Source organism: Rhinolophus sinicus, linkage group LG11 (genome assembly GCF_036562045.2).
Source record: "Rhinolophus sinicus isolate RSC01 linkage group LG11, ASM3656204v1, whole genome shotgun sequence".
Taxonomy (NCBI): domain Eukaryota; kingdom Metazoa; phylum Chordata; class Mammalia; order Chiroptera; family Rhinolophidae; genus Rhinolophus; species Rhinolophus sinicus.
Genome location: NC_133760.1, coordinates 63475928 through 63501233, shown reverse-complemented (window position 1 = coordinate 63501233; position 25306 = coordinate 63475928). Strand labels below are relative to the sequence as shown.

General features: G+C 42.0%; 1 protein-coding gene across 1 annotated transcript in view; it reads left to right on the top strand.

Moving 5' to 3' along the window:
* Positions 1–25306, top strand: part of EXOC4 (exocyst complex component 4) — a 635560-nt gene that overhangs the window by 481707 nt on the left and 128547 nt on the right. Inside the window, exon 12 of the mRNA XM_019750984.2 lies at positions 15094–15230. Within this exon, the coding sequence (XP_019606543.1) occupies positions 15094–15230 (137 nt within the window). The remainder of the gene's footprint in view (positions 1–15093; positions 15231–25306) is intronic.

The window sequence follows — 25306 nt, the reverse complement described above, 5'->3', positions numbered from 1 at the left end:
TTTAGTTTGTATCCCTCTTCCTGCATTTACTTCCGGCTTGTGGCAAATTTGGGACATTGCGAAGGTCAGGTCTCCAGACCAGCATCCACCCACTTCCTTGAGAATAGATGTATCTGGGTAGTCGGGCTCAGTGGTGTGCAGGAGCTGGCTCCTACAGGCTCCCGGCAGCTGGTGGTTACATTTTCAGCAATTCTATGAGCTGGGTATTAAACACAGTGATTGTTAAAAAGTAAGTTCTATAATAATAATATTAAAAACAAAGGTAATAAATACTCAAACACATCACTTCTTGATTATTTTACGAAATTTTACTATTATCTATGCTCTTGGTTATTTGCATCATTGTGGCCGATGGCAGAAATACTATATTACCAGGTGCGTTACTGGGCCTCTCATCCCAACTGCAAGTTCAGTGACATCACATTGGTAGCTTGAAATCAGCACAAGTGGACACAGCAAACATTAGAAATCAGGCCTCCCTCATCTCCCCGGAGAGCCCGCTGTCAAGCATTCACCAGCACATTTCAGTCGTGCTGTTCTCTTCTCCTTCTGCCAACATTCCAGGCACAAATGCACTTGAGCCCATCAACTACCATTTATCTTCAAGATGGCGACTCTTCCTCTAACGTGGTCATGCCTGCCTTACATTTCTTTCTGCCACCGTCGCAATGACCACCAAGCTCAGATTTTTACAGCGGATCCAGGGCCACCTCTCATCTGCCCTTCCCTCCACCCTTCTCATCCCCAGTGAATCACTAATTTCTGTCTTTCTCCCTCTATATTTTGCCTCTTTTCCCTTTCTCCTTCCTCCTCCACCTGATTTTTTGAAGACAAGGGTTCTGGTGCCAGACTGGCGAGCTTTGCCTCTGGCTCCACTTCACTAATTGTGTTACCTTGGGGTGTTACTAAGCTTTTTCTGCCTCAGTTTTATCATCTGCCAAGTGGAGATAATGATAGTGTCTACCTCATGGAGTCATTATGGGAATTAAATGAGTTAATAATTTTAACGCACCTAGAATAATGCCTGATGTATATAGTATGCAAAATGTGGATATTTATTTAATAAAGTAAAGGCTCCCGTTGTTGTCCAGTCCTTACCTACAGGCTTATTATGAGGCAGAGAATTTAAGACAGAAAGGAGAATAGCAAAAGGAACACATGAAAATAAAAGAAGACAAAGGATGGCTTGGCATTTTAACACCGGAACAGTAGCTCTACTAGGGAAGGGTTAATGAAATAAATCCGAGGAAGGATGGCCATCAGGAAGGGTGACAAATAAACAATAAAAAAGATAGTTATGTTTCAGAATAACCTGCAAAGATTAAAATGCATGTAATATAAACTTTTATTTTATTTCAAAAATATATACCAGAAAAGCAAAGGGATATGTTATAGACGCATAGAAAATTTCCATTTTGACTTAAGCAATTAAACCAATTTTGATCCTCGTCCTAGACAGAACTTTGATTGACACATCCTGAAGGTTCTTAGGCTCAATCAAATTTGTGTTCAACAAGAGCCTTGGAGACCGAGTGAGAACTGTATGTCCATATCTATGAAAAAAAGCAAACCCAGGAGCCACAGTACTCATTTGTCTGACCATCTGGAAATCTCTAGTGATCTAAGCACTTAATTTCACCCTCATTTTTAGAACAAAAGGGAAACAATAAAAGTAGAAAATGGACAGCAGGGACATTCTACTTTTCATTTAAAAAAAAATCTTAGTGATAAAAGGAGCAGAGAGTTTAAAAGAAAAGAATGAGAAAACATTAAAATGATTTGAATGCTCTGTCTACATTTGGCGGTGGGCTCTATTGTTTTCAGTTACATGGGAACTGTGGTAATTTTATGAATCATTAGAGTTTTCTTTGCAAATCATATCTGCATGTTCCTAAAGTGCCTCCTAAGTCACCCACAGTTTGAGGCTGTGGAACAATTTTATTATTCCATTGCATACTTTTGAGTTTTGTATTCATTGTGTATTTTTTTAAAAAATTTATACTTACCACCCAGGATAAAATCATGACAGCTGAATCTTTGTGTACCTAATTTCTCCTACTTTTTAAAACATAAAAGCCTGTCTCTGCTCTCATCGTTAGTCTAGTAAGAGACTCCAGGATAAATAAGAAGCCCTTGTTTGGTGGAATGACAATACCTCATTTCAAAGCGAAATCCTCCCCACCCCACCCCAAAATTGAAAACAGTCACAGTGGTTGAACATTGTACTTTGGCATATGTGTCTCATGAGGCATAGCGACCTGCAAAACATGTCCTCTGTCCTAGAGCAATTGTCCCCAAAGGCCAGCCCAACATGGGGTCCACAGAAAATGGGTGAAGTAAGGTTACTGTAATAGGGTGTGGGTACATATGTGCACACACACACACACACACACACACACACACACACACTTATGCGGGCACTTTCCAGTTTACTTTCTTGGAAGGACTGTACTTTTTTTTCTCATTCTCCTCCTATTTTATTGGTGTTAACATATTCATAGCTTTATGATACTTGTATAAAGTTAGTGGTATTGTAGGTGATCTGTTTTTGCTTTATTTGAAGCATCATAACTTGGCGAAATAAAAAGTTAGGTGTATGTGGGTCCATTTATTTTTTTCCTCAGTGGTAAAATCCTAAAGTCTGGAAATTATTGTCATGTGTCAGCTGTATCCTTCCTAGTGGCGTGGGTGTTTCCTTTGCAAAGAGATTGTCTTAGAAAGAAATATATGGAAGCTTCAATGTGCTGATTTTTAACCACTAGCTCTTCTTGAATTCAGGAGAAACACTGCTTTCCTGGGCACTATGTGGGTGGTTCTGTGACTGTTCCTTCCACATAAACTTGGGCAGGATGCCACTGACTTTAGTTTATCAAAGTGCAGGATGGTAATCTCAACTCTCATAGAGGCCTCTCTCTTCACAAATAATGTGCTTTTATAATTAAAAGTCTAGGAAAGGTAAATGAATGATTCATCTCCCCAACTTGGGACAAGGCGTTAAAGCCCCAGCTGACTCTCTGGTGGGCTTGAGATGTCACCATGGTTGGCGAAGAGTACCACACCCCTTCTGAGTGAAGAAAGGGAGAGTAATTCGTTCCATATCCCACAGGCAGTCAGTGTTAAAAGCATGTTTGGAGCCAGGCCTCCTGTTCACTCGTCACTTGATTTTTGCCCAGGGGCGCTTACTGTTTTTCTCAGCATGCAAAGGTCATATGAAGTAGTTACCTTTGTTACTAGAATGAGCCAGAATGCTAGGTTTACAACAACCAGTTTTGTCAAGAACAAGCTCTACTTTTTAAAATTCATTGGTTTTCAGATCGTATAGTCTCTCCCAGTGTGAGGCATAGCTGAGCTGTATCTCTGCCCTTGAACCATTTCCCCTGTGTGCACACGCTTGCTCGCACTCTCTCTCCCCCAAACAGATCCAGATGTTCTGTTTTCCTGGAAGCCAAGCTCCCTGCTCATTCTCTTCCTTCGAGGGCCCCAGATCTCACCTCTGAGGTGCCTGAGTAACTGAGGCTGAAACAATTTGCAGGGAAACTTGTCAGCATAATTGATTATTATATGGTGTGAGCCCCCAAAGACAGGCGAGCCTGCACAGAGTGGAACAAATGTGTGTGTGGTACGCATCTCCCACTGGGTCCGGCCCGACTTCCTCCTCTGACATGTTGATTTATATATTGTAGCGCTTCCCTAATGAATCGTGCCCCAGCGTGGGCCACTGGGGCCTCCTGTTGAAGACGCCTTCCTCTGCTGGCAAAATGGAAGAAGTGTAAAGGTTCTGCTCTGTGAATTTCCGCATTTGTTTGTTTGTTGACATTATACTGAGTGACTGAGGACGTGTAATCTTTGAAAGGACATAGAAATCACATAAAACGCTTGAGTAACGCTGCTACGTCAAGAGAAGGGTTTCTGTGAATACAGATGCTTGGCAACGTGAAAGAACCTAGTCAGAGTGGATTGAGAATTGAGAAATTGGAGGAGATGCTGGCACCTAAGACCGTCTTTGGTGGCAGCTTGCAGTTCTTTGGAAACCTTCTACGTGTGGTACTTGTTCCTTGAAACCACGCTCAGCGTCAGACTTGCTAAAATATAGGGGTGATAATGGCTTCCACTGTCTCACAATCTGTTGGAATATTGATTGAGGTATTTGTGAAGTACTCGGCGTGCTCAGGAAACAAGGTGTTAGAAAATGCCATGCTGCTGTTGTTAGCAGGGCATGGAAAAGTATGTGACAACATCATTTCAGAAAAAGTCGTTTAGGAAAGTTTGAACCCTTCGCCCGAGTCTGTATGGCCATCTTGTGTCCTTATGACCAGTTGTTTTGCCTCAGGTGTCACTTGTGGGTACATGAAGAGGCCAGGGTATCAGGAAATTGTGTAGCTAGAAGATCACTTGCTGGTAGAAAACTGTCATTGATGAGACTCTTGGCTGCTGGCACTGGAGTGGCCTGTGTCTCCAGAAGGCTTATAAGAACAGTCTAGTGAGCAGCAGGAGGGTCCAGTCTTCATTTCCTCTCCTGAGTAGATCTTTTCTGCTTGCTGAGTTACTTCACACCCTCCTTTCATTGACAAATGTCTCCAGTGAGTGTCTCTCTTCCCTCACCACTCCCTTCACAGCTTCTTATAAACCTGCTTCTGGTCTCACCAACCGCACCACTGAATCTGCCATCTGAAGGTCACAGTAACCTTCTTCCATAATCAATTCTCTGTCACCTTGACGTGCTACACCTGGCACCGTGGAATGCCTCAGAAGACGAACTCATCACTTACTGTTTCTGTGTGTTTACTAGAAGCAACAAAAGATGCAGGTTGCGGAGTTCAAATCCTGGCTGGAACTAAATCTTTACAGTTCTGTGACCTTGGACAACTCTCTGATCTCTTACTTACTACTTCACTTCCACAACTGTAAAATAGGGATAATTGATCCCACCTTATAGGTGGTTAAAATAAAATTTATATGGAGTTAAGTGAGCTAATGCATCTAAAGCACTTAGACCTATGCTACATGGCACACTTCATTATAGTGACAGCTATTCCCAGAGTGCAGCATAGTGGTAGTGCCTGGCACATAGTAGGTGCTCAGTAAATATTGGGGAGATTGACAGATGAATGATCAGTAGGTCACTTATTTTAACGTTCAAATTTGTATTATAAATTGTATTTATATTTACAGGTATATCCAATATAAGAGAAAGGAAACAAGGGTACCTGAGTATTTCACCTTCACCAATCAAGCCAACTAGGATTTAGTTATCTTCGAATACCTATCTGCGTTTTATAAGCTCATCTGTCATACATTTGTTCTTTTTCATGACTTTTAACACTTATGCTATTTCCCTTATTTTTTCTTTGAGCAAATTACCTTTAAAAAAAAAAAACTTACATTGACAAGAGTAAAGGATTTTTTTTTTTAATATGTGGAGAACTAGATTATAGAGCATGGAATAAAATTGGGCTCTTTGAACAGAAAGAAAATAATTTGAAACATACAACTGGGAAATAAAATTCCAGGGGACGCTATTACCTGAAGTAAGTCCTCCATTGGAGTTCTTCTTCCCTCATTGGAGGATTCTGTTGTGTCTGGTTTGTTTCTGAAAAGTTGGATGCCCCTACGTAGCCCTTTTCCTCAAAACTCTTCTTCCGTAGCTTTTATCATACTTTGCTGTCTTTCTTTTTTTCTTCCTTTGCCCATGCTCTTCTTTTCTCTGTCACGTCTTTTCCTCCTGTCACCACTGCGCAAGCCACCCTGACGACGGTTGGGGCCTCCGTCCTCCTCCTCGCTGTGAACTCGCACAGCTCTAGTCCACCCCCGTATGTCAGCCCGGGTCCATCTTCACCGAACACCATTTTCCTCAGGAGGGGGTGCAGCCCAGGGCAGTAAAGAGAACATCGAAGTGAGACTCAAAAGGCCTGAGTCCGTTCTCCCTTTCCAGCATCATTTCTTTGTTTCTCGCTGGTTTCTAAGATTTTCCTATTTATCACTGGTCTTCAGTAATTGGATTATAATGTGCCTTGCTGTGAGTAAATGCTTTTAGTAAGAATGCACCGTAGAGGATGTTATATTCCATATTCCATGACACCTGCAGACCTGTACAAGATACCTTCTAACGTTAGTGATGCTAAAACTGACCCCTGGATGAGAGTTGTGGCCACCTGATCCCTCTGTTACAGTTTCCCTCGTGTAACCAGAAAGTAATCTGTCTGGTATAACTCTGCTGCTACCAAAATGTTCATTTTCTTGTCACATTTCATCTAGTTGTTTTAGTACCAATCGATAATCTTTACCTGAATCGCTTGTTCTATTAGGGGCTGCAAAGTGACTTTCTAATTCTGTTACTTCCCCTGTATTTCTCAGCTGGCGCTCTTCCTGAAAGCAGAACTCTGACTAGTTGGTAATCCAGAAATAGAGATGCTACTTGAAAGACAGAGTAAATAAATGCATAATTCTTTCTCTTTATCAAATTTCAAAGAAGAATTTGTTTTAATAGTCACCTCAAACAGTGACAAATGAGTTGTTTTCTGACTTGCTCTCTGCATTGATTTTTTTTTGTATTTTTCATTAGATATAATCACCTACAGTAATTTATTCTGTTTGATGCTATAATCATCAGCTTTGGCCCAAGGGAGCTGGATCTCGATTTTGGAGTATCGTAAGCTTAGCTGTGTGTCTTTGACAAGCCCTTCAATGTTTACTTTAGTTATTTTCCTTTCTTTAAAACTGGAGAATTAGACTGTAGATAGCAAGGGTCACTTTCAGCTCTGGAGTTCGGATTCCGAGTTCCACTTCCTAATGCACTGCCCTGCTTCTCGCCATCTGCAGGAGGAGGCCCTCAGCTGTCCTTCCGACAGTCCACTAGCGAAGTCCCCCCGTCCAGTCACCCCTTTCCCTTCCCCTTCCTCCACTGGAATCCCCTCCTCCAGTCACACTGGTCTCCTGTTTGCTGCAGGACACCAGCTCACCCCTGACCCCCAACCGTTACTCTTGCCTAAAATACCTTGCCTCTTCCTCTCTGTGAGTCCACGCCTTACCCATCCTCCAGCACCCAGTTCAGACCCCCCACCTTTCTTCCTGTTCCCCTGCACTGCCTTCTGCACTTGCTTGCACCTTCTCTTGGAATATCACTTGCTTCTTGTTCTAAATAATATTATCCCAATAATATCAATATTATTGGGAAAAGAGACATGTTTGATACACAGAGCATTGGAACAAAAGAAGTGCTATAGCCGCTAATGTTGTTATTACACTTCTATATCCCCCTACCACGTAACGCTATATATAAAATGTGTGTGGGGTGTGTGTGTGTGTACTGGGGGGGGGGTGGAGTTGAGTGTATTTCTTACACGTGCTAGCGCTGCCTCTTCATTGATCTGTTTCCACTCTCTGGGTTCCCTTACATATAAAGGGGAATCAATACGAAGTATATAAGCCAACAAGCACTTCTTTTATTAGCTACTATTAGCTAGGGAAACAGAGACGCCCCCTGGGATCTCGTAGCCTAATTATGCACAACTGTTGTCTACTTCTTTCCCTTTTCCTGCTACTATGTTTTGTTTTGTTTTGAATATGAAATCACAAGCCCCTAAATAAACCTCATCAACAGCCAGCTGTGCTTATAAGATATGGTAGGTATAGATTTTATTCAACCATAACTTTAAAAAAATGGTAGTAGTAATGTACTTCACATACCTTTCCCAAGTCTTTAACTGACAAACTTTATGGTCACACACATGCTTTCTAAAGGGATATAGTTTTTCCGATTGCCCCCAATTCTCACCTTATTTTTGCTTTGTTTAATTAAGCCTATTCATATACTCTCCCTACCTCTCTAGGCTGCCAAAGCCGGCCTCGGTGTGTATGTCCCTGTTGGTTGTATGTCTGTCTTTTCTGAACAGTGGGACCTTTTGAAATTATCTTCTTATACTTGAGTGGGACATCTAGTAATCAGTGACGTCAGATTGGATTCGTTTGTTGTATTTTCTTGTTGGAGAAGGAGAAAAGAGGGTAATCAAAATTTAGGTTCTCTCTCCACACACACACACACACACACACACACGCACACACGTTATAAAGGGACCTCTGGGATCTAGCTTCTGCCTTCCTTCCTCAGCCTGCGCTCCTGATCTATACACACATATACACAGACACACGTACACGCGCACACACACACACACACACACACACACACACACACACACGCTCCCCTTCTTCACCCCAGCCTTGAAGAACCACTTGCAATTCCCTGAATCCCACACTATGTAATGTTCATGCTGCTGCATCTACCTGAAGTCCTTTTTTTCCGTCTTTTCAATCTGTAAGTCACTGTTTGTCTTTCAGAGCTCAGTTAAATGAGAGCTCCCTCTTTCTCACTAACCCCACCCCCTCCCTTCCACCCCAGTCCAGGTAACTCTGTCCTCCTCGGTGCCTCTGCTGTGCAGCATACAGGTGCCCAGGATAGCACCTATGGCACTTTGTTGTCCTTATTTGTGAATTTGTTTGTCAGCTACTAGTATCGCAGATCGCTGGAGGGCAGGGATCTTGTCTCCTCTGGATTTTCCTCTTCTACAGTTAGCCTGAGGTTTGGCACAGAGAAAATACTGACCTAATAAGTATGTATCTATTTAATCAACTAAGGTTCCCTTCGCTTTCCTCAAACAACTTCTGATCCTTCTGAGCACTTCTGGTGGTCTGTAGTAGTTTCGCCGACAATACTGCCACGTCTTCATGGTGTGAAAATACACAAGCAGTGAAAGCCACTGTAACCGAATACTTACACACTTACAGGCGGTATTCTCTGCCCGGTTTTTGAAGGGTTGCCTATTTGTGTGTATAATGGTTGGACAGAAGTTGTTCAAAATTGAGATTTAACACGTACACATATAACCAACCAACTACATGTCACTCCCAATCAGCGTCTCCACCTCCCCTAGCAAAGATGTGTGTTTCTGGTTCTCTAAAGAAAGAGAACCAAAGGGGTGGGGGGGGGGGGATGTTCTAGGTGTTTCTAACAAGGACCTAATGGGGGTTAGGAAGAGTCTTCCCACAGAAAGGAGTTTTTGCTGAGACCTGAAAGATAATACTCTAGCAAAGGAAGACAAGGGACAGAACTTCTCAGGCAAGTGAAGGTCCTTCCATGGGAATGAATACTGAAGAAGTCCCAGGTGCCAGACCTTAGAGAGGCAGAGGAAAATGGTGGCCGATGGGGCTGGAGAGTCCACAGAAGCCATGTGATGAGGGCCTCGTGCATCAAAGCACGGTAAGTTGGTGAGAGACGCAATCAGCTATAACATTAATTTTTGTCTTTTGATGTGCAAACTTACATGCAGTGATGCACACAAATCTTAAGTGCAGAGAATTCTTACGTATTTTTCACTCAGGCAACAGCTACCCAAGCAAGGTGTTTCCGGCACCTGGAAGGGTCTCCCTCCCCAGTCAGGACTTCTATCACAGAGATTGCTTTTCTCCTCTTTTTTTTTGAACTACAACAATAACCATAGAGCGGTGCTGCTCTCTGTCCGACTGCTTTCACTCGGCCTATGGTCCGAGATTCATCCACATCGTCATGCGTTGCAGGTCATCCGTCCGTTTTCATTTCTGTGCAGTATTCCATTGTGTGACTATACCACGGTTTATTAGCCCAGGCAACTGTTGATGGACACGAGGATCGCTTTTACTTTATTTTGGGGGGCTATTACAAATAAAATTGTTCTGCATAGTGTGTTCATGTCTTTTGATGGACGCACGCACTCGTGTCTGTGGGAGATACACCTTTTTAAAAGGGCACTCTGCTTGTGAGGTGGAGGGTGGCATGGAGGAGACACGTGCCAGCTCCTCAGGCACCGACGCCTGGACGCACAGCCTCTCACCAGCTGGCTCATTAAAAAGGCAACCACATTCAAAAATGCTCAACATCACAGAAATCAAAATATAGATTAAAAAACAGGAAGCAGATTTCCTTCGGGCTTCTGTCATTACTGTCATTGTGGCTGTTACCATTTTTTTCTCATTGAGGTACAATTGGTCTACGAATATATCATTACATAATTTCCAGGTATACAGCATTATAATAGGACATTTGTCTGCACTACAGAGTGAGCCCCACCGTAGCCTGCGGTTATTGTTTACAGCCAGCGACAACTTGGAGCTGGCAGTAATTGTCAGGGCAACGTGGTGTGGCAGGTTTTACTGAATTGTAGTTGAGTCTGTCCTCATAAACAGAAATGTTACTGTCATCATCAAACATTCATGTAGCCCCTGCCTTCACAGTTGCTGGTGTGTGTGTGGTGTTGGGGTCGGGGGGGGCGGGGGGGGGGAGCGGTGTCTGAAGCGATGAATGATTTATTTTTTGTTTGAAATTCTTCCTAAAGCAGTTTCCCGGAACCCTAGGTTCTTTGCAGTGTCTCTGAATAATCCCTGCTCCCTTCTCCAGGGGCTAAAACAGCACCAATACAGACTCTGCATGGTCCAAACTGAAGATTTTTTGGCTTTTTTTTTTTTTCACCCCTGAATTGTGAATTTATTTATTTGTCTTAAAACTTTAAATTTAGCACACAGATATAGATATAGATAGATAGATACAGATATACATAGAGATAGATAGATAGATAGGTTGCCATTATAGAAAATCATAGAATCAGATGAAATTAGGAATGTTTTTGTAAAATAAAAACATTATTCTTTAGAACTGGAAATTAAGATACAGTAATATAGTAATGGAGAAGCTGTGGTCTGCTCCCACCTTATCAAGTCAGGCTTTTAACCCACTATTTGGCATTAGCATTATACTCTACATCTGTGTTTTCACACTGTTCTGACTGTGCTTTGTATTTGCATTAATTCATCTAATAAACATTTATTGAGTACCTGCAATATGCCAGATACCTTACTAGTTTACTAGTAGAGATATAAAGGTATGGCCACCGCTCTAAAGGAGTTTACAGTCTCGTGGAAGAAACGGTCAACGGAACCAGAGCTCGCCAAACCCCTTTTGGGACTTGAGCTAAAATTATGCCAGGATGTCCTGATAGCACCAAAGGGGGCCATTTACATCGGAGCAGATAATCCTTGAGCTGACTCTTCAAGGATGAGAGGCAAGAGCTAGAAAGGGCATCCCAGGCACAGAAGTTGGGAATCTGGAAGGCGCAGAGGCGGGAAGTATAGCCTGGTGCAATCAAGGAATGACTAGTAATTTAGTGTGATCGCAGCAGGGGGTGGGGGCATGCTCAGTGCAGCTGGAGAGAGGGCTGGAGAGGTCGGAGGCGCCAGAGCTTCAAAGGCTGGGCATGTGAAAAGCATGGGCTGCGAAGAAAGAGACCTGGATTCTCACACTATTTCTATCAGGGCTCCTCATGTGTCCCCAAGTATGTCCTTTGGACCTAGTGTCCTCATCAGTATGACCAGAGAATGGGGGGGGAGTTGTTCCCAAACCATGTGCTGGAAACACTGTTCCAGTAGATGTGAAAAGATATGCTATGAAAAATGTTTTCTTTGCTTAAATTGGTAGGGTAAGATTGAGTACCACATTCTTCTCCTTAAGATTCGCAATGATATTAGCGTATTAAAAGTTTCCAAAGTTTTCCAGTGAAGAAACATCTTCAGTTTTCTTGAACTCAGCATTTGTCAAATTATTTGAGCTTAGAGCCAATTTTCTATAATATCACCAGTATCATGCTGCAGAGCCCCATTTTGGCAAACAATGGACAGGCCTCAAGGGTCCAATCATCTTCATCCATTCATTCATTCGCTCATTAAACTTTTTAAAAGTGCAGAACCTAAGAGCTGGTCCTCTGCACTCTCTTTGTGTTTTAGATTGCTGGTATATCCCTGTAAGAAACTTTAGTTGTTTATTTTTCATAGCAATGGTTTTTTAATTGCATCAGCTCTTCTATTCTGGGATTTTCTTTTTCCTTTTCTCATTTTTCATGTCAATGCCCAGACTTTATTACCTGGTAATAAGCGGCAAGAAATGAGAATTGTGTTGTTTCTGAACAAATATCAATCATTTGTGATATGTTTACTAGAAATTATAATGAATCAAATCAGGATTTTACTTATTAGACATTATATTCAACATCGGCAAATCCCAAAATTAATAATGAATCAATGAGTCATTTGTGATGCCAGAGAGATCATATAAATAAAAACAGAATTGACTTTGTTAGAAATTGGATATTTTCAGCATTTATCTGTCAGAGCCACTGATTTGGAAATTGTTATAAATTCCTGAAAAATGGGACCTTCTTTCCCTGTAAAAATACCCATCATTTGGCAAACTGCAGGGTCATTTTCCTTGAAGAGAATGTAGTTATTGGTTAGCCAGAGTGCTACCATGACAAGGTAAACCAACCAAATAGCTGAAAAATTGTAGGTAATCATATAAGCAGCACAACAGGCCCTTTTGTTGAGCACAACCATTCGAATTAAACCTGCATTCTAACCGTTCCCCACAGGTACTTCCTGTTTACCCCAAAAGCTTTATCTCCAGGGCGTATTACTCTGTGTGTACAGTCTCCCCTTCCTCTCCCAGAGCCATCAGCACAGTTCTAGTCAGCTGAAAGCACTGGATAAACACACCAAACCAAACCCACCCAAAGTGCAAAGGTGCAAAGATGTCTGGTCTCAGCATCCCTCACGTACGTGTATATGACATTCAGAGAGGTTTGTGTGTGTGTGAATGGTATTAGTACTGTTTCTTTTATTAGTAGTATTATCCTGAAGATCCTGAGAAACTATAAACAAGTGGGAAAGGAGAAGGACGGGAGATGGACAAAAGGAAGAAAGCGAGTCTTGCTTTGCAGAGGTCGATAATCTAATTAGGAAGACCAGGCACACACCTGGGATAACTAGAGCACTGGCACAGTACTTTGTTTCCTGAGTTGGAAAGCACCAGTGCACCGATTGGATACCTGAGTGATGAGGGCCAGTAGATTAGAGGAGCCATCAAATGATCCTTGGTTATTAGAAAACGAAATTGAGTCATTAGGAAGGAAGAAGTTACCCAGGCCTGCCCCAGAGTTGATTATCAATGGCACAGTTGGGAATAGAACCAGGCCCTTCTCTCAGTTTGCACAATCTCCCCAGGCCCATCTTCCTTGCAGCGTTGTAGATTTTAAGCTGGCTTTGTTAGAAGGGCTGAACTCCACTCTCCTTTATTAATTGCTGTCCACATGTTGTAGGATATCCTGTGTTCCAACTCAGGATGAGGATTTTCGATTCTTCTTAGCAGCATGGGGACATGTAGCTAAGCAGAATCAATTCCTGTCACTCAAACACAACTACAGAGAAAGGGGATTATGGGTCAGGGTGAAGCTGCAGTGTTTTAATCTTAAAATCAATACAGAAAAGGAAGTTGAACTTGTGGGGATTCTGTAGAGACTGTAATTTGGTTTGCCTCGCAGAATATAACTATTCCTTCCTTTTTTTACCTTCTGACTGTTTTATTTGGGGGCAGTGGGGAGAATGGAAGAGAGAGAAAGATGATAAGAAACCTTTACAAGCAAATAATCTTGAATGACCGTACACATGTAAACTCTAACTCAAGCTGGTCCTCCATTGTATTGAGAAATGCTGTACAATTTTGTCCTTTTTTTTTTTTTTTTTAGGAGAAAAATTAACCAAAACCCTGTATCCCATAGTCTGCATTTAAACATAATAAAATGCCTCTGATTCTTTCATGGGTCACTGTCAGACTGGAAAAAATTATTTTTTCAATATTTGCCTTTATGGCTAAGTCTACCGTAACTTAGGTAATTCTATGTAAATAAATACGTACTCACCAAACCATTTATTGACCATTGGATTCCAAGCTGCTGAGCATGTCATTAATATTTACTCCAGTGTATTTCTGCTCCTTTTGAAAGAGGGATGAACGAATGGTTTAAACAACTCAGTCTTTTCTTAAAGATTTAGAGTTTCCTGAATATGCCTCTTTTCAGATACAACACCGATTTGCTGCATAGTACGTACTCTTGCCCTCTCGTTGTACGATGGGCTTATTTCTTTTCCCTTGGAGATGCTCTAATTCATTACTAAAGTGTGTCTGAGTCTGTCTGGACATTGCTTCTACGGTGGCAACAGCAATAGGAAATACGGTGTTTCCCCGAAAATAAGACCTAACCGGACAATCAGCTCTAATGCGTCTTTTGGAGCAAAAATTAATATAAGACCCGGTATTATATATTATATTACATTTATTATATTATATTAAAGACCCGGTCTTATATTACAGTAAAATAAGACTGGGTCTTATATTAATTTTTGCTCCAAAAGATGCATTAGAGCTGATGGTCTGGCTAGGTCTTATTTTGGGGGAAACATGGTACTGTGATCTCCTGAAAAAGAAATTGGGCTGCAGATAGAACTCAGGTCTAGCCTAGAGGCAGAATGGTGGAATTAAAAGAGCAAAGCCTGGAGCCCTGGCTTTGTTCACTTCCTTTCTCTAAGCCTGTTTCATCTTTAAACTGGGGGTGATTGCGGGATTCACCTTGGGGCTAGGAGGATTGAGAGGATTAAATGAGATAATGCTTGTAGACTGCCTCGCACTATACTTCGCACTTATAAGAGCCCAATAAATGTTCTTGATTATTCTGTGAGTCTCAAGTGAGACAACATATGCTTTGTATGTGAAAACATTCTACAAGCTGTAAGGCACAATGCAAATGTTAGTTGTTATTCTTAATAGGTGGATGGTTTTGAAACTTTTAAAACAAATCTTGGGAGGCTTTCTTCTTGGAGCTGTCTGTCATAAGTCCCTTGCCTCAAAATAGAGCCCTGGAGGTTATGATTCAGCAGGCCCCAATGGAATGTGTATTCTCCTTCTGAAAAGCCACAGCGATACCTTGTGGATGCTAAGAATTCCATGAATCAATTTGAAAATCCCTGTCCTCTGTCCTTCCACAGAAAACATTTTCTCAGGTCTTCGGGAGGCCAGCACTCTGTACGATCCTTACTTTGTTGTCAGTTTTAATCAGTATTTTCAAATGTCACCTCCTCCCAGGAAAGCTCAGATGTCTTAAATGATTGCCTCCGTGTCCTGCACGTTACGTGAGTGAAAAGAACTCATGCGTTTCTGTGTCCTCTCTCTGTGTCCCTTCCCAGAGCACAATCATTGTGGAGAAGACAGTGCAGGACCTCCTGAATCTGATGCATGACCTGAGCGCGTACTCAGATCAGTTCCTCAACATGGTGTGCGGGAAGCTCCAGGAGTATAAGGACACCTGCATGACGGCCTACAGGTACAGCTTCTGTTGGGAGCTAAGCAAAGGGACTTTCACACCTGATGATTGCTCTGATTGGTGATATTGCCTCCATAACCCAGCTTGCCACCACTGTAGAGAAGGAACACCCTTGAGTTTGTCAAAGGACCGGATGAGAACGTGTGCCACAGAAATCGTCTCCTAGGTGCTTCTATAGTCATAACCACTGAGGGAATGAAAGGGACCTTGGGACAGAGCCACTTAGGATGGCCATTGGGTGGGTTAGACGATATGTCAGCCTTGATTTTCATGAAAGCCTAGAATCATAAGATCTGTCTTCCTTGAGGAAATTGCAGATCTTGATTGGTCCGTCATGTGATTCTAAAAGATCTTTAAAGGAAAGCAATTTCAAACTCTTAGTAACTGTTAATAATCTATAATATGATTTATTTTTACTTCTTATAAATGTGTTCCTCCTAATGTTTGATCTGTAGCCTTCCTGCTGTTATAAAAAGACACACTGTTTCCAGCATCAGTGGAAAAGAAAAACCATTGTTCTGAACTTGAAAACCTTTAGTTTTCCCTCTGATTTCTTTTCTCTGGGTTCAAAAATCTCTTTGAGTTTATGGAAAAGATCATAGCACTACTCATAAAAGGCTAATAATAGGAACAAATTATGGTCTAGTTGACAAGACCTGAAACAATTAGGAGAGAAAAGAATGTATAATGAAATACTGAATTTTATGTGGTATGTAATTAAGTAGAGATTTCATAATCAGGTACTACTTGTACAATACAGAATATAAGAGCAGAGGAAATAACATGTGAGAGAGAAAGAGTGATTGCAGTCCAGAAAGATTTCACAGACAGATACGTGCTGCAGCTTAGAAAGCCGACTGAGGTTGAGGAAGGTACCAAAAATAAATAAGGCATCACAGGGATGGGGAGACAGTATAGACATACTTGTCTGATATTCAGAGGGAGAAAATGAGGAGAAAGCTTGAATGGAACAGAGTTCCTAGCAGAAGGCAGTAGTAGATAATATTTGATAGGAAAAATAAGACCATATAACAAAAGGTCTTCAACAATAAGACTTGCAAATTTAGATGTTGTATAGTGGATGATACGGAGTCATCATAAGCGAGGCAGGAAGTAGTGGTTAGGAAAGATGAATCTGGCATTAACTTAGATGAATGTTTAGCCACCTTTATTCCAGACTAAGTAATGTTTATCCACAGTTACATCAGCCAATTAAAGAAAAGAAACCCAACCACCTCACTGAGATATGCTCTCCCAATAATATTTTACTTTTTTTGTTCAAAAATGATTCATAAAAAATTATATTTAGGCTTAAATCATACGTATCATCAATAATTATGTTATAATCAAGGTAACAGGAAATCTTAAATATTTTAGACTTTAATTTGTACAAACAATTTTTTGGCAGCAAACTATACTAGAGCAGTCAATAAAATACTTTCAAGCATGTATTGGATAAAATTCAGTGAGGAACTAAAATAAAAATAATAATTCAAAGAGAAAAATGAAAAATATCCAACTGTCAAAGAAGAGCTTATTTATATATATTTTGAAGGTATAATAGTACTGAGATTCCATTGGGTACACTTGAAACAATGATTATAAAGTGTCACTATTTATAATATGCCAAAAAATGCATCTTTTGCTACCATTTAAGCTCATGCTGAAAAATATTAAATATCAATTTTTAAATATGGGAAGGAGAATATCATTTTTCAAAATTCCTTTAAGGTATACACAGATAAAAATTTTAAAAGCCACTGCTCACGGGTAGCTGTCTAAGACTGGAATTTCTGGGCCACAGAAATTTCATATAGCTTGAAATCATAGGAATAGCTTGAAGTCTTTTCCTCCACATTTATGATCCTACCTCTCAACATGTCAAGTGAGGGGAAACTCGCTACCTCCGCAAAGCAGACTGGTCATTGTTGAACAGTTTCTTGTTTTGGAATGATATTCCCCTATCCATTGGACACAGTGTTTTTTTCTGGAGTGATTCCAAGTTAGTTTAATCTTTATACATTAAAACCCTTCAGATATGTGAAGATACTATCATGGTCCATTGAGTCTTTTTTTCCCTTAGACAGAACAGTGCTAGTTTCTGATGTGTCTTGGGTCTATAAACCATCCCAGTCTTCTTTCTCTGTTGCCCATTAGCCTGGCACTGCCTGTTCTAAAAAGGAGTATTCCAGCTGGGTCCCAGGTCTGCTTTTGGTACTTCAGCAAAACCATCACCTCCCTTGTGCAGGACCCAGTTTAGGACACAGCAACTTCTATTATATCCTATCATTGCGTATGTCGGCCATTGATTGAACATTTACCAGAGCCCCACACAGTGAGTGTGTGGGGATACAGAAGCCGATCAGTCACAGATTATATGCTTTCATGAGCTTGCACTCTTGGTGGAGGACAGAAAGGGAAATAGGGGACGAAGAAATAGGACATGTATATATCCACAGCATTAATTTGTGTCAGGAAATACGGCACGCTGCTCCAGGGGAAGGAAATGACCTAAGGAGGACGAGAAGGGCTTGATGAAGGACGTGAAATAGGCCTGGTGACGAATGAGGAGGATTTAGACAGAATCGAGGCCCATGGAGCTGAAGGAAGACAGGAATCAAAACGCCGTCGAGGAGGTGGGGGACAGTTGGAAAAGGAAGAGCAGGTGGTGAACGTTTTAGAAAGGAAGGCTGAACCAAAATGGTGGGGGACCCTGAATGCAGCTCCCGGAAGTGGCCTAAATGAGGTAGTGGGGAGCCACTGACGGTGAATGTGTACCAGGCGCAGACCCGTGAGCTACGGAGATTTTCTGAGCTCTGGGTCAGATGGATTGGACAGGCAAGAGTGTGGAGGTAGAAGAGAGAGGCAGTGAGTGCCTGGGTTAGAGGACAGGCAGGGACAATGGCAGGTAGGGACAGATCAAGTAAGGAGGTGAATTCATAGGACGTGGCCACTGGTTGGCTCTAGGGACTAAGAAACCGTTGTGAGGAGAAATAATCTTTGAAATTAACCCGCTCTTTTTTGTGCTGTATTTGTAGAGACTTTTTTTTTAATCTCAAATTCAAGATCTAATATTTACCCATTAAATTGAATATTACTTTCAGGTCATCGTTTTAGTCTATTGAGATATTTTGGAGTTCTCATTCTGTCATCAAAAATCTGAGCTATTCCTCCAAATTCCACATCCTTCTTGATTTTATAAGCAATCTTTTCATTTCCTTATGTATGTCATTTTTAAAAATGTTCAACAGGACAGGGCTAAATTGAGAATTTGGGGGGCATCTGTCTTGACTTCCTGTGAGATTGACATCCATGTATATTACTCAGTACTTCAGTTCATGTATTTTTCTAACTGTGAACCCAAGAGCAGGCCCTGAAGCGTAAACTGAATACCAGCGTTTCCACCTTTTACTTATATGACCTTGAACGATTACTCTGCCTCTCTGTGCCTTAATTTTTGCCATCTGCAAAAAGGGATAATAATAGTTTCTTTCGTTATAGAGTTGCTTTGAAAATGTCAATCTTTCTGAACTGTTTTTGGCAAAATAGTAAGCTCCCCCCAAAATGATTAGCTGCTATCTTGGTAATGACAGCGACGACAGTGACAAAGGTTACCTTTAGCACCATTCATGATAGTACCCCTTATATTTTATCATCTGCCCTATAAGAAACTGTTAGATTTCTTGCGGGTGTCCCCCCAGGCCCAGTCCTTTTAATGCAGCTAACCCTCCCTCATGTTTCCCCAAGATGGACATGTACAAGCCAGCGATGGACAATACTAGATGCTTGTTCAGGAATCCTCCTCTCCCTTCACTTTTAGGACCCACTGCTCCCTGCTCTGCCAAAACTTTTGTTAAGAATTCATATCTTGGACAGCTTATAGATTACCCTTGGGAACAAAGTCTCGACCTTGAGCCAAATTTACCATTTCTTCATTCAAGTCAGTGAGTTACCCACTGAGGAAAGGAACGAGTCATGTGACTTCATTGTAAGCTCTTCCTGTGAGAATCATTTCCTAATTGTTCACAAACCACCTTTACTAATATGTTCTAGAATTTTATTTATAATTCCAAACCCACCCAATTTCTGTAATTTACCTTCTTTTCTTTTATGAATATCAGGGTTGCTCTCAGGCGTTTTTCCCCATCTGCCAGGATATCTCGAGGATTATCAGCAGTGATTTTGTGATTATATGCTTTGAATTATTTCTGTGCCCCAAGTAATTGCTGTGCCTAAATTTATTAAACCTGTCAGAATATTCTTTAATCTCAGTAACCGTTGACACAGTTAATTACTTTATCCTTAAAACAATTCATTTACTTGGTTTCTAGGATTTCATTCATTCAACAAATGTTTATTGAGTGCTTAGACAAGAGTTTATAGACATAGCAATGAACCAAACAGACAAAATACTGCTGTCATAGAGTTTACATTCTGTTGGAGATTGAAGAGAGGACATACATGACTATAAGGAATTTTAGAAGGTAAGTACTAAGGGGAAGACATAGAGTAGGATGAACAGCCTGGGGCATATGGGAGATAGAGGTTGAAATTTAAACAGGGTGCCCCAGTAGGCCCTGTCAAATTGAGATTTGAGAAAAGTCTCAAAGGAGTTTTGGGAGTAGGAGGTCTGGAAAGAGTACCCTGGCAGAGGGCAAAGGCCATTGGGACTCTGCATGACATTTTTTATGAACAGCAGCCAACAGGGTTAGTTAGAGTCCAGTGATTAAGGGGGTGTTAGCAGGATGTCCAGAAAGGGCCAGCGGGCAAACCCATGTAGGGCCTGGTCGGCCCCTGTGGGGTGTTCAGTCTACTCTGAGTGAAATGGGAGCCGTTACAGGGCTTGTGCCTAGGAGCAGCATGGTCTCACTTACATTTTACAATATAAGAATTGAGGATACTGTCAGAGGACAAGGGTGGCCTATTGAGGTAATCCGGTAAGAAGTGAAGACAGCTCATACTAGCTGGTAGCAGCAGAGATGGTGAGAAGTGGGTGAATTCTGAAAGGGCTGGCCAACAGAATGCGCTGCCGGATTGGATATAGAGTGTGAGAGAAAGAAAGGTGTCAAATGTGACTCTTAGGAATTTTTTGTGACTGGTAGAAAGATGGAATTGTCAGCTATTGAGATGGAGGACATTGCAGGTTTGGGGGCAAGTAGGTCAGGGTTTAATTCTGGATGTCTCTTAGACATCTGTGTGGAGATGCAGAGTAAGCAGTCGGACCTATGCATCCAAAGGGGAGTGGCCTGGATGCATAGTCGGCAGCCATCAACATAGAAATGATGCATACAAACGGTATTTAAAACCATGGACTAGATGAAACCTCCACGGGAGTGAGTATAACTATGACAGAGAAGAGAACTGTGGACTTGAAGAAGTTCGCAAGATGAGAAACCAGCACAGGGCACCGAGATGCAACAATCAGTGAAATGGGAGGAAAATTTAGAGAAGGTGGTGTTCTGGGACCCAAGTAACGGGGTGGAGAGTGGAGGGCCGTGATCAGCTGGTCCAAATGCTGCTGCTCGGTCAGCATTAGAACTGACCATTGATGGGGTGATAAATTGAACAATGTGAAGGTCATTGGTGACCATCACAAGAGTCGTTTCTGTGGACTAGGCGGATTGAAACCCAGAATGGTGTGGCCTTAAAAAACTGGGAGAAGGGAACTTGTAAATGTAGGCGGAACTTTTACAGTGAGTGTCCCTGTGAAGGGGGACAGAGAACGGGGGTAGCAGCTGGAGAACTGAGGCCACGTGACAGGTTTGTTGTTGTTGTTGTTTTATGTGTTATTTTAAATAGGAGAAGTGTGTGTTTGTGTTTGAAGAAAGTTGTCTGGAAGAAAGGGAAAAGTATTGACATAGGAGAGAAAGCATGAATTGCCAAAATAATGTTTTGGCTACTGAGTGGGGTTGGGATGCGATGCCCAGCGGAGTGACTGGCTCCCGGTAGGAACACGGATAGTTTTGTTCACCATGGTCTGTCCTTATAGGAATGGAGTGTTTCTTTGTCATTTATATGCCACCATTTTGCCCCGACAGTGCAGCTGTGTCTCTGGTGTACTCATTCTTCTGGAAGCAGCCATTGCTTTTGGATCTTGGTATGTCATGGTCATCAAGAGTATCGTGATTCCTTCCTGCAAGAGACCGGCATACCACGTGGTATCCCTCTTGGCCAAATTCTCTGGAATGGTGCCTACTACCAGAACATTCCATATACAGGGTGGTATCTGGAGTGACTCTACCACAGTTGGGGAATTACAGGCCTAGGATGAATGATACCAGGGCTGGGAAAGGTAATTCTGGAAGCTTGGAGGGGAAATAAATAGAAAATCATTTATACGGTTGTTGTACAACAATGTATTCTCTCTCTCTCTCTCTCTCTCTCTCTCTCTCTCTCTCTCACACACACACACACACACACACACGTAAGCACGTGCACACACACACCATGTAGAACCCCATGGTGCCCCCCTCCCCAGTGCCTGTTATTTAATCTGGTTTTTCAGGCCAAGGGAGAAAGTGTTTTCTCATCATGGGAGTCTGAAGATGCAGAATGTCCTCACTTCCTCCCTTCCCACTTATTGCCCTCCCCCAGACTGGCACCTGCTGCGGAGTAATTAGGGCAGTCCTAATTTGGACAGCCAAATCCTGATTACAGTGAGAGGAAAAACAGGAAATGTTCTAGTTTTGCTGCCAGCAAATGACTGACTTAAATAGAAAGCCATATACAATTCAAATGATCCAAAATGATATAACACTGGGGAAGAAGGAAGAGAGCAGGGAAACATGGCAATCTGATTTTTTCACAGCGGATAGCTTTTACAGAAACGATCAAATCCATAAGCTCACAATGCCCTCTGCTGAGAGCTGGCGCGTTTTCCGTGTTTACCATGAGAACCTGAGCATCCCCTGGGAGTTTGGAGATCTGAGGAAAGGTCACAAACATCTCACCTTTCTGTGAGCACCTCACTCTGGAGAGAAAGACTGTGTTGTGTAGTGATGGCGTGTTATGTGCTTTGGATAAAGAGAGGTTTCCTAAAAGGGGAATGAGGACTCGAACTCTTTTCCTTAGTTAGTCACACCCCTTGGGGCTTGAAGGTGAACTTGGCTGTGTGTTCTCTACTGTACCGCGTTAGCAAGGAGGCAGTCGGTCTGTCAGTCTGTTACTTCCAAACTGAGTGCTTCTCTCCCTTTGCCCTGAGGTACAACCAGCAGTTTGTGTCCCTAAATAGTCATTTCAAAATTGGAAGTCACAGTTCTTCAAAGTTTCTGTTAGCATCAGTTCACTAAGCCGTATTTTTTGCCGACTTTTCTGCATTGGGGTGAGTCTGGTAGAGAATACAAAGAAAAAATCGTCTAGCCTTAGAGGCGTGATTGATCTAAGACCCAAGCATGTTTTAGTAAGAGAAGTCCACGCTCAGGGCCCACCTTTCACTGCTTCTCCTGGAGGACCGAGAACTCATGCCAGAGCATAAAGAGTGACATAGGGATAAACGTACACTTGCTGATGGCAGGACCCGGGTCTGGCACAGGGCGGACAGCTTACTGGCGCTCAGTATGTCTGTGAATGAATGAGGAATTTCCTGAACAGGAACAGGATGAGCAAGCTGTGGCCTAGCCTGTCTGCCATGATGGCTGGAGAGAAGGTGGAGAAATCAAAATGACTAACGTGGGCCATGTGGTTGGATGAGAATGTGCAGAAAAGGAGAGTTTTGAAAACTTCCCATACTAAAGAGCACGAGCACAGGTGTTGATGAGGAGGATGGCTTCCTCCATGATCAAAGTGGCGTTTGAGGAAATAGTAGCCCTACTGTGCTCAGAGCAGGGACTAGACCCCGGGCTGTGATAGCTCATGAAGCCCTTCAGGTTTCTTGTGTAGCCAGAGGCCAGGGTCCTGCAGGAAGGAGAGCCTAGCTGAGCTGCCGTGATGCCTTTGCCAGCAAACTAACTTTGAACCTCAAAAGAGCTGAGGGCACATGCCCAGGAAACCTCTGCAAGCTCCGTGCAAGCATGTCTTCCAGTTTGCCTGTGTTTCCCATGAATCAGCTCCAGAGTGATCAGATGTTTCTTTGCTCCTTTCCTATTTATTCTGCTCCGTCTTAAGGGATCTTTTGGGTTGACTTTGTGTTTATTTTGTTTTGTTTTAATCAGCAGTGTAGTATTTATTTGTTTGTTTGTTTGTTTTTTGTATCTCCCATTGTCGTTATCACTGCGTTGCTGGACGTGACACTGCAGTTTGGCCTGCCACAGGTCTAGCCATTCACAGTCGAAAATCGACTACAGCAGCTTCTTCCAGACCAGCCTTGTCCAGGGTTCATTTGTCTAGCTTGGCTCCTAGTTTTTGAAGTGTCGGAAAGATTGGGTCTGGGAAAATAAACACAGTGCCCCGACTGTCACCAAACAGTTGAATCCAATTAGCCCCACCTGCCCCTGGTTGTTTACCTAATGAAAGACGCAGCCTTCCAGCTGTGTCCTGGGACCAGGCGCACTCGCCCTTCCCAACTGTTCCAGAGAAGAAGCAATGCACATCAGAGCTAGTCAACACCGGCAGATGTTTTCCGAATGAAATTTACTCAGCTGTGACTAGAGGGTGGACCCTTCTCATGGCAGTTGTGTCACCTGTTCTAAGAGGTTTACCTATTTTCCTCTTCCTCCTGGGAACGGGTACAAATAGTTACACAGATGGTTCTGTCTGTGGCCCATTGAGCTGTGAATTAATTAATAGATTCTGGTTCTGGTAGTTGTAATTAACCCTACTGCTCTTGTGGAATAATTGTTGGAAGTTTAGCTTGCCTTTTTAGAGGCTATTTGGATATGTCCTGGGATTTTTGTAGTCCACACAGTACAGTTTGTGACAAAATTATAAACTAATAAATGCAATTGGTCAGGATGGAAACTTTGGCACTTGAATGAAAAATTCCCTTTATACTAATGGTATATTCCTAATCAATGCCAATATTTCCAATTAGAATACTTGGAATTGCATTTGGAATTGATGTTCATTCCAATATGAATTAATAATTTATTGTGGAGGGCAGTATATCGGTAGCATGTTAGGTCATTTGATTTACATTTTTTAATAAGACAGGATCTATGAATAGTAGCGAAGGCAGTAATAACTGAATTATTGAAGTAAACCAGTCTTCCAAAAAATACGTTAAGTAAATAGTGTGAGTACCTTTAACATAGTATCCCACTAAGAGATTTCTTTTTTCTTTCCATCCAGGGCTAAGATGAAAAATTCTAGGTCCCCAAAATGTGCAACACCATATCACACCTACAGACTCAAACTGTTTACTGAACCCCAGGATAGATGTGGGCCACTGTGGATGGACCCAAAGATTTAGATGCTGGAGAACTGAGTTGTGTTTGGGCTTCTAACTCTCTGGAGCAGAATTTGACCCGTAGCGTGAATATAAGATGGATTGAACCACCCAGCCAAGTTCTTTCCAGATATAGACACCAAAATTTAAATTTTATGTAATCTCCACATATCACAAAATATTATTATTTTGATTAACAAAAAAACATTTGAAAATTTCAACACTGTTCATAGCTTACAGGACATACAGTCAGCTGATGAGGCAGATTTGATCGATAGGCCATAGTTGGCCCAACCCATCATATGGGATAAAGTTTGAATTGTGAAGTTGTGGGTAATAAGTATAAAGGGCGAGATTCCTGTAGGCTGACACAGTCAACAAATTCTTCACAGAGAAACTGAGACTTCAGGGAGACTTTCCAGTAATAGACCACCTAGGAACAAGTGGAATAGAAGGAGAAGGCTTGTCAGTAATCATCCCTTGGCTCATTAGTTTTGTGAGTCACGACTTTCTATGTTGGATTTTATTTCAGAGCGGAACACACCTATATTCATTTTTCTGGTTTGTATTGCATTCAGAGAGGTATGGTGAGAGCCTGGCAGATGCTCTGTAACTTGGTCAAAATGCCAAATGGCTTGATAGCTCACCTACGTTATTTAGTGCAGAGAAGAAGTAAAGGAAAAGCACTAAATTGGTTTTAGTTTAATGAGTTATGTAGACTCCTGAAACTGAAGAGGGCTTATTTTTTATCTCC